At 37.6% G+C, this 12,792-nt stretch overlaps 1 protein-coding gene across 1 annotated transcript in view; it reads left to right on the top strand.

Annotated features, from left to right (window-relative positions):
- Positions 1–12,792, top strand: part of THSD7B (thrombospondin type 1 domain containing 7B) — a 790,054-nt gene that overhangs the window by 289,149 nt on the left and 488,113 nt on the right. Inside the window, exon 6 of the mRNA XM_050750933.1 lies at positions 1,695–1,892. Coding sequence (XP_050606890.1) covers positions 1,695–1,892 — 198 coding nt within the window. The remainder of the gene's footprint in view (positions 1–1,694; positions 1,893–12,792) is intronic.

The following is a 12,792-nucleotide window of genomic DNA, read 5'->3' as shown; positions in this document are numbered from 1 at the left end:
TATAGCCTCTGACTGGCTGAATGATTTCTTCCTAAGGTCTAATCCTTAAAGAGTCTAGGAGTATCTTTTAAAGGGAGGTTCTGGGTTATCTTAGACCAAAAAACAAACAAACAAATGCAAATAAAGCACTTAAAAATCCTTACCTAAAATTCTTGCCCAGCCCTGTACTTTGCCAAAATACTTAGTATTTTTAAGGATTTTTAAGTGCTTTATTTGAGGGTTTTTTTTTGTTTGTTTGTTTGTTTTTTTGGTCTAAGATAACCCAGAACCTCCCTGCCACTTTTTCTTATGTCCCAAAACCACGTGTTCATTGTGTTCTAGGCTCCTTGGCTGTGCTATTTAAGACAGGTGGTCTTTCTCCAACTATACCTTGAGGTGTGTAACTTTTTCGTGAGAGAGATGTTACCTCTCATGCTCCCTAACTTATCCTTCTCCCCTCCCCTTGTGGAAAGGGTGGTGGGGTATGCAGCCCTCACTCTGGGAATTGAATGTTCTCTGCGCTGTCAAACTCTCTCATTTTCTTTACTTACTCCGAGGAATAAATGAATAACAATTTCTTTAAATGTTATTCATGCAAAACTGTTGGTTATGTTGAAAGAAAAAGGAATTAAAAGAATTAAATCTGTTGATTAAATTTGGAATAGAAACGGTGGAAGATATGAGATCCACAGAAGGTAGACGTAGCCTTTAGAAGTAATATTATATCATGGGGTCCAGAGATTGAAAATTTGGACTAAAGGGTTTAATCTGGTTCTCAGTCCTTCTTTATTAGGTCACTTTACTTTTTAAAAATTGTGCATTCATTTTTATCATTTAAAAATAGAGGGTTTTCTGGTTTCTTAGACAAATGGAAGGATCTGCTAACAGAGGGTTCATGATCTAATGCCGAGAGTCAATAGAAGCTGAATAGTAGTCAGGCACTTTAGAGCAGGCCCATTGACCCAAACACTCGCTGCAGTCTCATGGTTGACCCATTTGCCTCGATGTGTGTACCTACTTGACTCCTGTTGATTTGCATTTGTGACTCTGGGCCCATAGCATGTAAAACACATCTATGTTCTTATTACAGTCTCTGGCTGGGACTTTGGGGCCCTAGTCCCCTAGTACATTTTTTTTAAACAGAATAACAATCATGGACCCATGTCTAGCCTGGGTGGAAAGTTAACTCCAAAGAGATATTGTCTTTACGAGGCAGACTGATGTATAAATCTCAGTGACATGATGCAGATAAATCTCAGAGCAGGAAGTTGTGAATGGTCGGGCACCAAGGAGATGCCAAAGAGGTGATGTATTTCAACTGAATGCAGCGTAACAAGAATGTCAAAATCAACAGCAAAAAGAAAATGTGGATTAATCTATATTTAGATCATTTCTGAGTCTCCATTTATTTTTACTGGTTTATTGATACCATGGGACTTATGCTACTTATTATTCCATTGAATTATGTCTGACTTCTCCAACTCCTAAGTTGTAAACTCTTGGAAAACAGATTTCCTGCTTTTATTCTTTCCCATTCCCTTTTTTTTTTTCCCCACATCTCATCCTCTCACTTCACACAGAATAAAACACATCAAGATAATACATGCTTAGACCGATGAGTACTTGAATAAAAGTTTTCATCTCTCACCCAGCTGCTTCTTTTCCTTTACTAGAAAAGAGTGGAATTCTGTGAAACGTTTTCTGTCTCGTTTTAGGATTTAGAACGAGGCAGCGCCATGTCCTCATGGAATCTACAGGACCTGCAGGGCATTGCCCTCATTTGGTGGAGTCTGTTCCTTGTGAGGATCCAACATGCTACCGATGGCTGGCATCAGAAGGGATCTGTTTCCCTGATCATGGAAAATGTGGCCTGGGACATCGCATTCTGAAGGCCGTCTGCCAGAATGACCACGGTATGACCCAGTGACCCATTAGAGGTGTTAGGATGTTAAGTATCAGCCAAATAACACATGGCCACCCTTCAATAGATCATCCTTATGAGGAAGAGAAGCACAGCCTTTTTTATCCTTGAATATTTATGTTTACATCAAGTGACACATTGCTGCAAAGTAAGATGCCATGACTTAATATGGGGCCACATACTCCACGACAGAACACCATTTGATTGTACCTAAATACAGTACAGCAAACCTAGAGATTTCTCAAGAGTTTTTAATTTGTCAAAAAAAAAATTAGGAAACAAATCTCTTGGATAGTGTTCAACTTATCAATGCAAAACACGTAAAGGCCAATGTATAACATGCCTTCATATATTATAAACAAGCACCACCTTGTTAAGAATCCAGGACTGAAACATCCTTCAAGTTTAAAAAACAACCAAACAAGACTAACTAAGTGGATTTGTATTTATATAACGTTAGAGTTGAGTCAGCTATAGACACAATACTAACATTTCCAAAGAACTGTTTTTAAATACAAGTTGTCATGATTTACAAAACTATTAACAATGATGTCTTTCCTCGATCAGCCAGCACCTGGTAGGTTGTTTGAAATGAAAGGTGATTCAGAAAACATGTAAGTCATGTGGAAGTAAGAAAAGTGACATGTTAAACCTTGATCCAAAACTTTAAAAAAATTCAGTGCCTTGGAAGAATATCATGTATATTTATTAATCAGCTCTGCCATGAGAAGCCCCATTTATAATGCTCATGATATGTGGGATGAAGTGTTTTGAACTTATGCAGCTAAGTAATTCATAGAACAGAAGGAAATCACAAAAGAGATTCAGAATGGATAATAGCATCCACACAGGGTTGATACAAAGCTTTTCCTTCCTTTTTCCTTTCTCTCTCTCCCTCCCTCTCTTCATCCTTTCTTACTTCCTTCCTTCCTTCTTTCTTTTCAATCATTAGCATAATTACACAGGTATAGATTTTGTCAGGTGATATAATTGGTTACCTGTGGAAACCAGGGGATTGTTTAATTAGAGGGCAACAACAGATTGTATTAGCTACAGCAGAGTGTTAAAACTAATAGCAACTCCTGTGGATATTATCATATAATTTTTGAATCGTGGTAACATATGTGCAGTTTAGTAACAGATCACTTTTGTATTCCTTTTGTTTGTGTGATGTTGTGTTTTATAAGAAGACATATTTTTTTGCTCTTTATCCCTGGCTCCTTATCACAGAGCTACTAAAACTCTGGTAATTTCCTGAGATACGGGGGTGCTAGGAGAATCTTTTATTTTAATAGTCGGTCTTTGATCCTGGTTCCTGACACAGCTCTTAAATCCCTTGGAATTTCCTGAGTGCGAGGCCTGCCTTATTCTAATGAAGTGATGCTTGGTGAGCTTCTGGATGCGGGATGATCACCAGAAAGACCAAACCATGATTAGAAGCTTAGGGATTTCAGTTCACCCACTGGAAAGAAGAGAGGGTCTGGAGATTGGGTTAATAATTGATCCTACTTACATAAACACATCTGAACTATGAGGTACAGAGAGCTTCTGGGCTGCTGGAAACGTGGCAGTGCTGAGAGGGTAGCAGATCCCAGCAAGGGCATGGAAGCCCCGCACTCTGTCCTCCATACCTTGTCCTGTGCATCTTTTCCTCATGAATCTCTTATGACTTTTCATGTATATTCTTTGTAATATCCTTTATGATAAACCAATAAATGTAAAATATTTCCTTGAGTTCTGTAATATATCCTAGGAAATTATAGGACCTGAGGAAGGAGTTGTGGGAACCCCGATGTATAACCATGGGTCAGAAGCACTGGCGACAGTCTGGGACTTGTGATGGGCATCTGAAGTGAGGGGCAGTCTTACGGGACTGAACCCATAACCTGTGGGATCTAATGCTAACTCCAAATAGATAGTGTTATAGTTGAGGGAAATTGTAGGATGTCCAAGTGGTGCTGGAGAATTGTGTGGTTACAGAAGTGTTCTTTGTTGAGTTTGGAGTAAGAAGTGAAGTATGGAAGTTTAAAACGTGAGTTCTAGAGCTAGACAGGTTGCAGTTTGAACTCTGTTACTCACCTGCTAGGTGATCTCAGGAAACTTATTTAACTTGGAAGCATCCTTTCTTTCAGCTGACTAGTGGGGTAATAAAACCCCCCTCTCACTCTTAAGACTGTGAGAGTTAAATTAGTTATATAACAATGATTAATGAAGTGGCAATGATTTTTTGAATGGCATGTAACCATTCAAAAAAGTCATAAACTTATTTTATGTATATTTTAAAGTACAATTATTATTCTACCCTGTCCTGAATAATTGGTCAAAGAGCATTCTTTTTAAAAATGGAAATAATAAGGAGGATTAGAATAACCAAAACTACTTCTTCCTTCCCAACTCCAGCTAAGGAAACAGGAAGATCATTGGTTTGGTTGGAACCCAGTGATAAATGACTCTCTTGCCTTGTTATCTCACAGCAGATATTAGAGGGTTGTCATGTTATCTCTGTCCACTTGGCTAGGAACTTTTTTCATAATTTATACTGAACCATCTACAATCATCACCTTTACTATTTTACAGCAGTTTTAGAGCTTTATTGCTTATTCCTGTGAAATGACTAATTTTCAACTTTTGACCTACACTCCGAACTTACGTGTGCAGAAGAGGGAATTAATATTTGTTCATATCAGCTCCATGAAGTCTTTGTGGTTTTTAAATACCTGAATGACTCCCTCATCGTTTGTGGGGCAATGACCATGGTCATGGTTATGGGAACATGCTTGGCCTCCCGGTGGCTGACGCTGTCTTTTGTTCCGTGTGAAACTGAAAATGTGGTCTGGTTACACTTTTTGTGATTCAGCTTCAGTGTGAATCTGGGTGATTGATGATAGAAGTTTGGCAGAGAAGTGCTCCTGTTTGACTCCTACATATTGTCAGGGTCTTTCCATAAAACTACAGGAGTTGACAGAACAGTTGACATTAATTTAAATGAATGGAGAAAGACAGGTTTGAGATATACAGTGTCCTTTGATCTCCTTTTTTTTTTCTTTGTAACATTTGATATTTTTCCCCCATTACTCTTGGTTTATTAATTGCTTCATAGACACTTTCTTTCAGAATTTATTTTGAATTTAACAGATGAGACCAAAAGAAATTATTTTTGATTTTTTAAAAAACCACTTACATTAGATCTACTCAGACTTGAGGCCTACTGTAATTTCTAAGGATAACTTGGCTTATTTACCATTTTTAGGCTTTTACGTATGATCTCCTTCCAGATATCCTGCATATAGGTGTTCAGAAAGGAACATTCAGCATCCCTATGTCCCATTCAAATTGTGGAACCATGAGATTTCTACATAAGCGTGACCAAGATTCTGTAGGACTCTTGATAGTGTCTTGTTGGGTGTCCTTGTTAGCTGCTAGGAAGACATACTGCTCTTCCCCAGAAGTTTGTTTAGACCATTAGCTTACAAATTTCAAAAATATATAATCTATGTCACATTGAAACCAGGGAGTATTTGGAAATAGCAATTTTTGGTGTGCCTAAACTTTGTGGATTAGTTTAAGAATGTGGTCTACTTTGGGTTATCTTAGATTTGAGTAGTCACCTCTAAATTCTACAGCTATCTCTGCTTTGTTCCATTCTCTACTTTGATTTATTGGCAATACTATCAGTGCCACTGAAGCTCCTATTTCTCCCTCAAGCCCGTAATTATAGCAAACAATATGTTAGTCAGTGATATTTATTTTCAGGAGGAAAATTGCATAATAGATTGTACAAATGAGTGTTCTTATTTGGAATCTGATTTCTGAGTCTCTGATTGGTAGAATAGCTTTGATTTCTGTCCTCTGCACAACATCTTATCATTGTATGGGTCAATAGACATTTACAGAGAGTAGAATATGCATAGGTTATTCTTGTCTCATTGACAAGGATGTTTTCTCACTTCAAAGTAGGCACTTGAAATGTAAATGGAGTGAGATTCAAAAATGCAAGCCCAACATAATTCTCCCTTAGAATATCAGATTTACTCACTGCATTTTAAATATCGATTCTCAAACATATAACTGGTTCGTTATTGCCAGATTTCACTGGCGATTGATGAAAGTTTACCACCAAGTGACATCTTCAAAAGCAAGTTGGAAAAACCCCCATCATGCCAGGAGAGTAGACAGTGTTCCCAGTGGCTGGCAAGTGACTACTGTGTATCATCTTTCATGTGTCCACAATGCAAAGTGGGCAGAAGACTCCACGGGGTCGTTGGATAAACACCTGTCTGCCTGCTGAAGCAGTCAGACCTGGAACACTCACCACCTGCTTTGCCCCATAATTTGCCAAATAGGCTATCTTGAAAAAAAAAAAGTGTATATATGTTTCCACAAACATCTTGATTCAGGGATAATGCAACATACAATCTGCACTTCTGGAAGGTAAATGCCCACACTGGTGAAGAGTATAATAGATCACAAAAAACGAAGTTCACATGTTGATAGGTGCATGGAGTTACAGTTCTGCAGTGTTGCCAAAAACACTCCCTTGCATACAAGGTTTTTTATTTTCACAGTTGCACTATACCTTTTCCATGCAAATATTTTTCTTAAGCAGTGTATATATTTGCACAGCACTATGAATGATTTTGCATCATTAAAGTGGCTTTGCTTTTTATTTCAAGGGTATTTTTCTAGGAGTCCTTGCCTTAAATCATTGGCCTTGAACACTCCAGGAATGTTACCTTTAATCTTGGCTAAAATGGCATGTACTTGTAAGCTCTAACACTGTAAGTACCTTTTCAAGGAGAATTTCAACTAGTGGAAAGTGTTAGAATAATCATTTACCTAAGTTGGAGCAAACATTTTAAAAATGATTTTAAATCTATGATTGGAGTTGCAAGTTTTGTTTTGTTTGTTTGTGTCATTTTTAGATCTCAAAAATGTTCTTTGGCTTACCTGTGAGAATAATGTCAGACTCCATTCAAATAAAAATCATTTTTTGGAATATTTTGCGATTCACCAGAATTCTAAAGAGAACTCCTTTTGTGTTGACTTTATTTTTAAACCCTTCGATTATGCTGTATCTCATGTTGTTAACAGATGCTGCTTTACAATTCTGCTCTGTGTGTTTTTGCTTTTGCTTATAAGATGTTCTAAATGCTATTTCAGTACAATATTTATTTTCTTGTATTTTAGGATGAAAGAAGAATAGATTATTCATCAGATATTTCTTTTTCACATAGGTATATTCCTGCAGTGAATCAACCTATTAAAGAGATGCTACAAAATTAGACTCACCCCTGAGGATATGTAGGCTCTAAAATAAAGTTAGTAGGCTCTAAAATAAAGTTAAAATGTGGGTTTTCTAAAAGTTTTGAGAAATGGCAACTTGGTTAAAATAAGTATGCAGTTTATTAAGGTGTGCATTTTGGAAGGGATAATAGTAATTGGATATCTCTTTTCTTTTTTAAGAAAGTAACTATCATTTTCTCTTATACTATCAATTTTTTATTTGTGTAGGAAAAACTCCCACTTACCTTTATATAAGGATGGGAATCTTATCTTGCCAACATCTTGCCACCTGTTTGGAAGAATTGAAGAATGGGAGAATAAACATGGACATGCATTTGTATTAGCAATGCAAATTCAGAGAAATGGCCTTTTGGAATAGTCAGAAGTAGTGGGTTGTAGCACACACTGTTGTTTCCTGCCCAGATCCCCTTGGCCATTTCCCATTTCTGTGGGTGTCAGCCTGAAATTCTAGCTGATATCACCTACATCTCTTTGTCTAAGAAATGTCTCTGTCCACTGCAGCCTTGCTAGGGAATTGGCAACCCCAGGGAGCAGTCTTCAACTATTGGTTGAGAGTTGTTGATACACACCCAGTTTCTTTCTTCTTGGTTGGAATAGCCCGGAGATGTATGTTTGAAGCTGTTTCCTTATTGATTACCTACTCTTTACCAGGCTCCTCCCTTTCCTGCCTCACTTCCCCACTCTTTGACTGGCTGCCTGGCGTGGCTTCCCAATAAGTACTTGTCTGGGAATCTTTGTCACAGAGTTTCATTATGACACAGCTCAAACTAAAACAAAGATGCTTGGAAAGATATTTAGTCAGTCTATTCCTATAGGAGATACAAAATCCAATTCAAATCAAACCATGTTGATGATAGTTTTTTAAAGAATTACCTTTCAAAGCAGAAATGATACAGTATCTCATGAGAGATCATTCAATATTTTGAACAACCCTCAGTCTTTATTCATTATTTGCCGTTATTCAAAGGGCTTCAATATACTGTTTCTGTTCTCCCTATGAAAACATAAAAAACATTGAATTCCATTTATTTTCCAGTTAAGCAATCTGGGTAACATACATCATCATCTTGAGTCTTGTTTTTCAACTATTGAGTCATGTATGACTCTGGAGGGGGACTAGGTTATTCTTATTTTCATTATGTAGTTGATTCCAGATTGTATTGGAATAGTTCTGAAAAAGAAAAAGATAAACAGACCTCTACTGGGTGTTAAGGTAATTACTTGTATAGGAAAATTGGGTCTGAAATGTAGGGGAAACATGGTGCTCTATCTTGTTTCTTCTAGATCGGTGGTTCTAAAACTAGTGGGCATCAGAATCACCTGGTGGGCTTGTAAAACCACATGTGTCCAGCCCCTACCCCAGAGTTTCTGATTCAGTAGGGCTGGAATAGGGCTCAGGAACTTGTATTTCTTGCAGTTTCCCAGGCGATGCTGGTGTTGATCCAGGGACCAGACTTTGAAAAACACAGTTGTAAGCCAATGAAGGACAGTGGGCAGCTTCATAATGTTAGAATATAACAGAGAAGTAGGCTAGAGCGTGTCTTACAAGGCATGTGTTACACTTAGTTAGAATCAAGAGTAGTATTGGGCGGGGCGCGGTGGCTCACACCTGTAATTCCAGCACTTTGGGAGGCCGAGGTGGGCAGATCACTTGAGGTCAGGAGATCGAGACCATCCTGGACAACATGGTGAAACCCTATCTCTAATAAAGATATAAAAATTAGCTGAGCATGGCAGCACGTGCCTGTAATCCCAGCTACTCAGGAGACTGAGGCCGGAGAATTGGTTGAACCTGGGAGGCGGAGGTTGCAGTGAGCCGAGATCGCACCACTGCACTCCAGCCTGGCGACAAAGCTAGACTCCGTCTCAAAAAAAAATAAAAATAAAAATAAAAATAAAAAAAGTAGTAGTATTGGTCCTAATCTTCTTTCTTGTTTCCTGCCGAAGAAGTTATTCTTGAAATTCTTGGAATGTTCCAGAAGCAAGCAGTGAGTAATTTTTTTTTTTTTTTTTTTACTTCTTTATTGTTACCTATGAATTACTAAATGATCAAATAGTGGAAAGCAATAGTGTTCTCTTGCAGGAACAGAAGACACGTAATATGTGAGATGAGTTATTTAGGTTTAGAGGAGAGAATTTTCATTTCAGCAAGCTGTCTTTTGCAGACCACCAACTGGTAGCAGTTTGGTGTCAGTGTCTTTACCTAAGGAAATGTGGTGATGACAAATACGTTGTATTAAATTTTGAAATGAACCTGACATTGCAGTTGAAAGTGCCAATAAGATCAGGCTGTGCTGTTCACGCTACAGGAATCAGACTGCAAGGGAGATTAAATTAGAAAGTTTCTATAGCCAAGTTCCTTGTTCCCTTTCATTTAGTTGTCTTGCAGTGAAATTAAAGATGAAACTAATAATGTTTTGCAATGAGGAAATCCAAAAGAGAAAAATAGAGACTCATTCTAATCAGAGTTTCCCCATCCACGTTTGACGTGAAGGTAGGAGTAGATGTAAACTGGTGAATCAATTTAAATGCTAAAGAGAGAGGAACTGCAATGCGGGTTTAAATATATTTACTGTATGTTGTCTTGATAAACAGGCATTGTATTTTGAATTACTTCCACTTTCTACCCTGCTGCATACATAGACATTGCAAGATAGCTTTTGTCTTTTTTCTCCTTTAAAAAGGGGCCTAAATAAATGACTGTTCCCATCAGTACTCCACCAATATTTCACAATCAGACTAAATGTTATCTGTTTTTTCCAAACTTTAATATTTAGAAATAGCTTAGAGTAAATTGCTTCCGGAGTTGTGCCTGTGTCTCTCATAGGAGTGCTGTCTCCTTTTTCTATCTCTTTGGAAATTCTTATTAGGCAATCGACTTTCTGTTCCCATTCTATATGATTCAAGAAGCAAAATTAGTCCTAGATTGTACTGATATTTCAAAATATAGCTCATGTGATTAAATGGTCAACCCAACCTTTCAGTGAGAATTAATGTGAGATTGTCACCTTTGCTATCCTTTTCATCTTCCCTTCAGACAGGTCCTAAGTTTTTCTATTCCCTATTGTATTCCGCTGTAATGCCAATACAGGGATTAGTTGTAGCATTAGTCACAGGGACACAGTTTTGTTTCACTTTCTGAAATGTATTTTAAAGTGGTATTTTGCTGTTTCATAGGACCCTTGGCTCATTACTCTTGACACATTTACTGGTTTTCCCTCTATGTAGACACAAAAAAACGTAACGAACATGGATAAAACACTTCTCCATTATGATTGAGAAATTTACACTGGTGGTATGACCAATATGACTAGATAAGGAAAAGTAATCAGAGGTTTACACATTCTGTACCTATTCAAATGCTTTCAGGAAATATAGTGATCAAAAAGCCCTCGTAGAAAGCCCCTTCCACCCCATGCAAAATCAATATTTTTGTTTTACTTAATCTTATAATCAAATACTTTTTGAATTACTAAATTAATATATACATATATTTTAACTGATTCATGAATCAAGAATTCATAGTGTGTAACTTTTTGTGCTCTGAAATGCCATAGCTCATAATCAGTGCTGCTTTACCTCTGTTACCTCTATGGTAATTTGCTTCCACAGTCACAGTCATGTTGTTCCCCTGCCTGAGATGCTTATCCTCCTCTTCTTCCTTTGGCTAATTCTTATTTATCCTTTACGAACTTGAATTGGTGTCCTTCAAGAAACATTTTCTTCACTCCCACTCCAACTATTTTATGCTAGTCTAGAATCTCAAGTGAATATTATGTTTGTCACCTGCCCAAGATTATTTGTCACAGCCATTCATAGTAATTTCCATTCCTTTATAGGTTATTGGTTCAGAAATGGGTAACGTTAAATTTGTTTAGGTCAACAAGATATGAGAAGAGGGACTTGAACAAGGAAGGGTGTTGTTTTAGTTGCTGCTGTGATCCATCTTATTATAACAGGATATGTAGCTTCAGGATAAAGGCATTACTGTGTATAGTAGGTCAGAGATGGAAAGATACTCTGGGTCCTGGAAGATATTGTTGAGCCACTGAATCCACAGTGTGAGCACTGGCTGTTATGTGAGACAATCTATTTCCTTACTGTTAAAGCCAGTTTCTATCAGAGTAGGTACCAGTTGCTGCAGAAATCATTATAATTGATGGACTGCTTATCATTTGTGTTTTCATAACAGTTTGTGATTCAGTTATCAATACCTTTACTGTATTATGTTAAAATTATCTGTTTATTTCTCTGTTTCTGCCATTTGACTCAGCTTCTCAAGGGCACATACCTTGACTCATTTATCATTTTATTCTAGGCATGATACCAGAGTGTCTGATATATTAAGGTACACTTAATGTTTATAGAACTTGAAAGAGTTATTTCAATTGATTCACATAATAGCCCAATTGGAAATTATTGTTATTTTTTATTCCAAATTTACTGATGGGGAAATTGTAGGCAGAGATGTTGATGGTTTAAAGTCACTTAACTAGTAATTTCTGATACCAGAAGTTTGAACTCCAGTTATAGAACTCCAAACCAGTGCTTGTTCTACTTTATGAATGTTGGTGAATGCATGTCGCCTGTACCAGCTACATCGATGCTGCCCTGTACCAGACTATGCAATAACTTTCAATAGTTAAGATGTTATTTTTTGGGAAAGTCCAACTTGGCCTGAGATTTATTCTCAATGCAGCACTAGAGGCACTTGTGCCAACTCACTGGGCTAGGCTCATGAAACCTATTCCTAACCATACACTAAGCATATTGCCTTTTGTTTCCCTAGTGTGAGCTAAGAGCAAGAGAGATCACCAGTACAATGAAACCATAAAGCCCACACACATTTCCCTTTGGCACAAAGTGAATTTAAGTTAGATATATAGTACATACTTGTCTGGTTTTCCCTGCAACTGTAATTCTAATCTTGATCATATTCAGACAGCTAAGCAGCGTAGAATTTATTCATCAGAATGGACTGGGAGGAGAGAGAAGCAGAGTCTCTGAAAAAGGAGATATGTGAAATCACAAAGAAGATGGGAGACAGCTCTTTAGGGATAAACAGCTTTTCACTCCTTCGTCGTAGAGATATTCCTGCAGGAGGGTGATAGCGGAGCTGCTAATACACCATATTGAGAAGTTTGAGAAAGTTTAGTAAAAAGCAAGCAAAATTCGAGACACCAAAGTGGTCTTTAATATTACATCAGAGTTCATTAAATATACTTAAATAAGGATTCATTGAGAAGGAATGGTAGTTATTTCTGTGTTGTTCCAGAGGGCAAATAGGTACAAATAAAAAGATGACAGATGTTGGCCTAACATGAGAATACATGTTCCATTTTAGCTGCCTAGCAATGGTGAGTAATGAGCTCAGTATCACCAGAGGCATACTCACAAAGGCTGGGACCAGCGCTTAGGGCTTCTGCAGGGGAATCTCCTCACTATTCTGCAATGAGGTTAGCTCTGTGGACCATCTGCTGCCATTTTGGACAGGAAAATTTTGTATTTTTCCTTGTTGTCCTGCAATTAATGATATTTAGCATCTCTGGCACTCCTCCATGGATTGGCAGTCATATCCCCTCATCATC

This window comes from Macaca thibetana, chromosome 12, assembly GCF_024542745.1.
Source record: "Macaca thibetana thibetana isolate TM-01 chromosome 12, ASM2454274v1, whole genome shotgun sequence".
In the NCBI taxonomy this organism is placed as follows: domain Eukaryota; kingdom Metazoa; phylum Chordata; class Mammalia; order Primates; family Cercopithecidae; genus Macaca; species Macaca thibetana.
The sequence above is the reverse complement of the archived record's forward strand: the minus strand, read 5'-3'. Positions and strand labels throughout refer to the sequence as shown.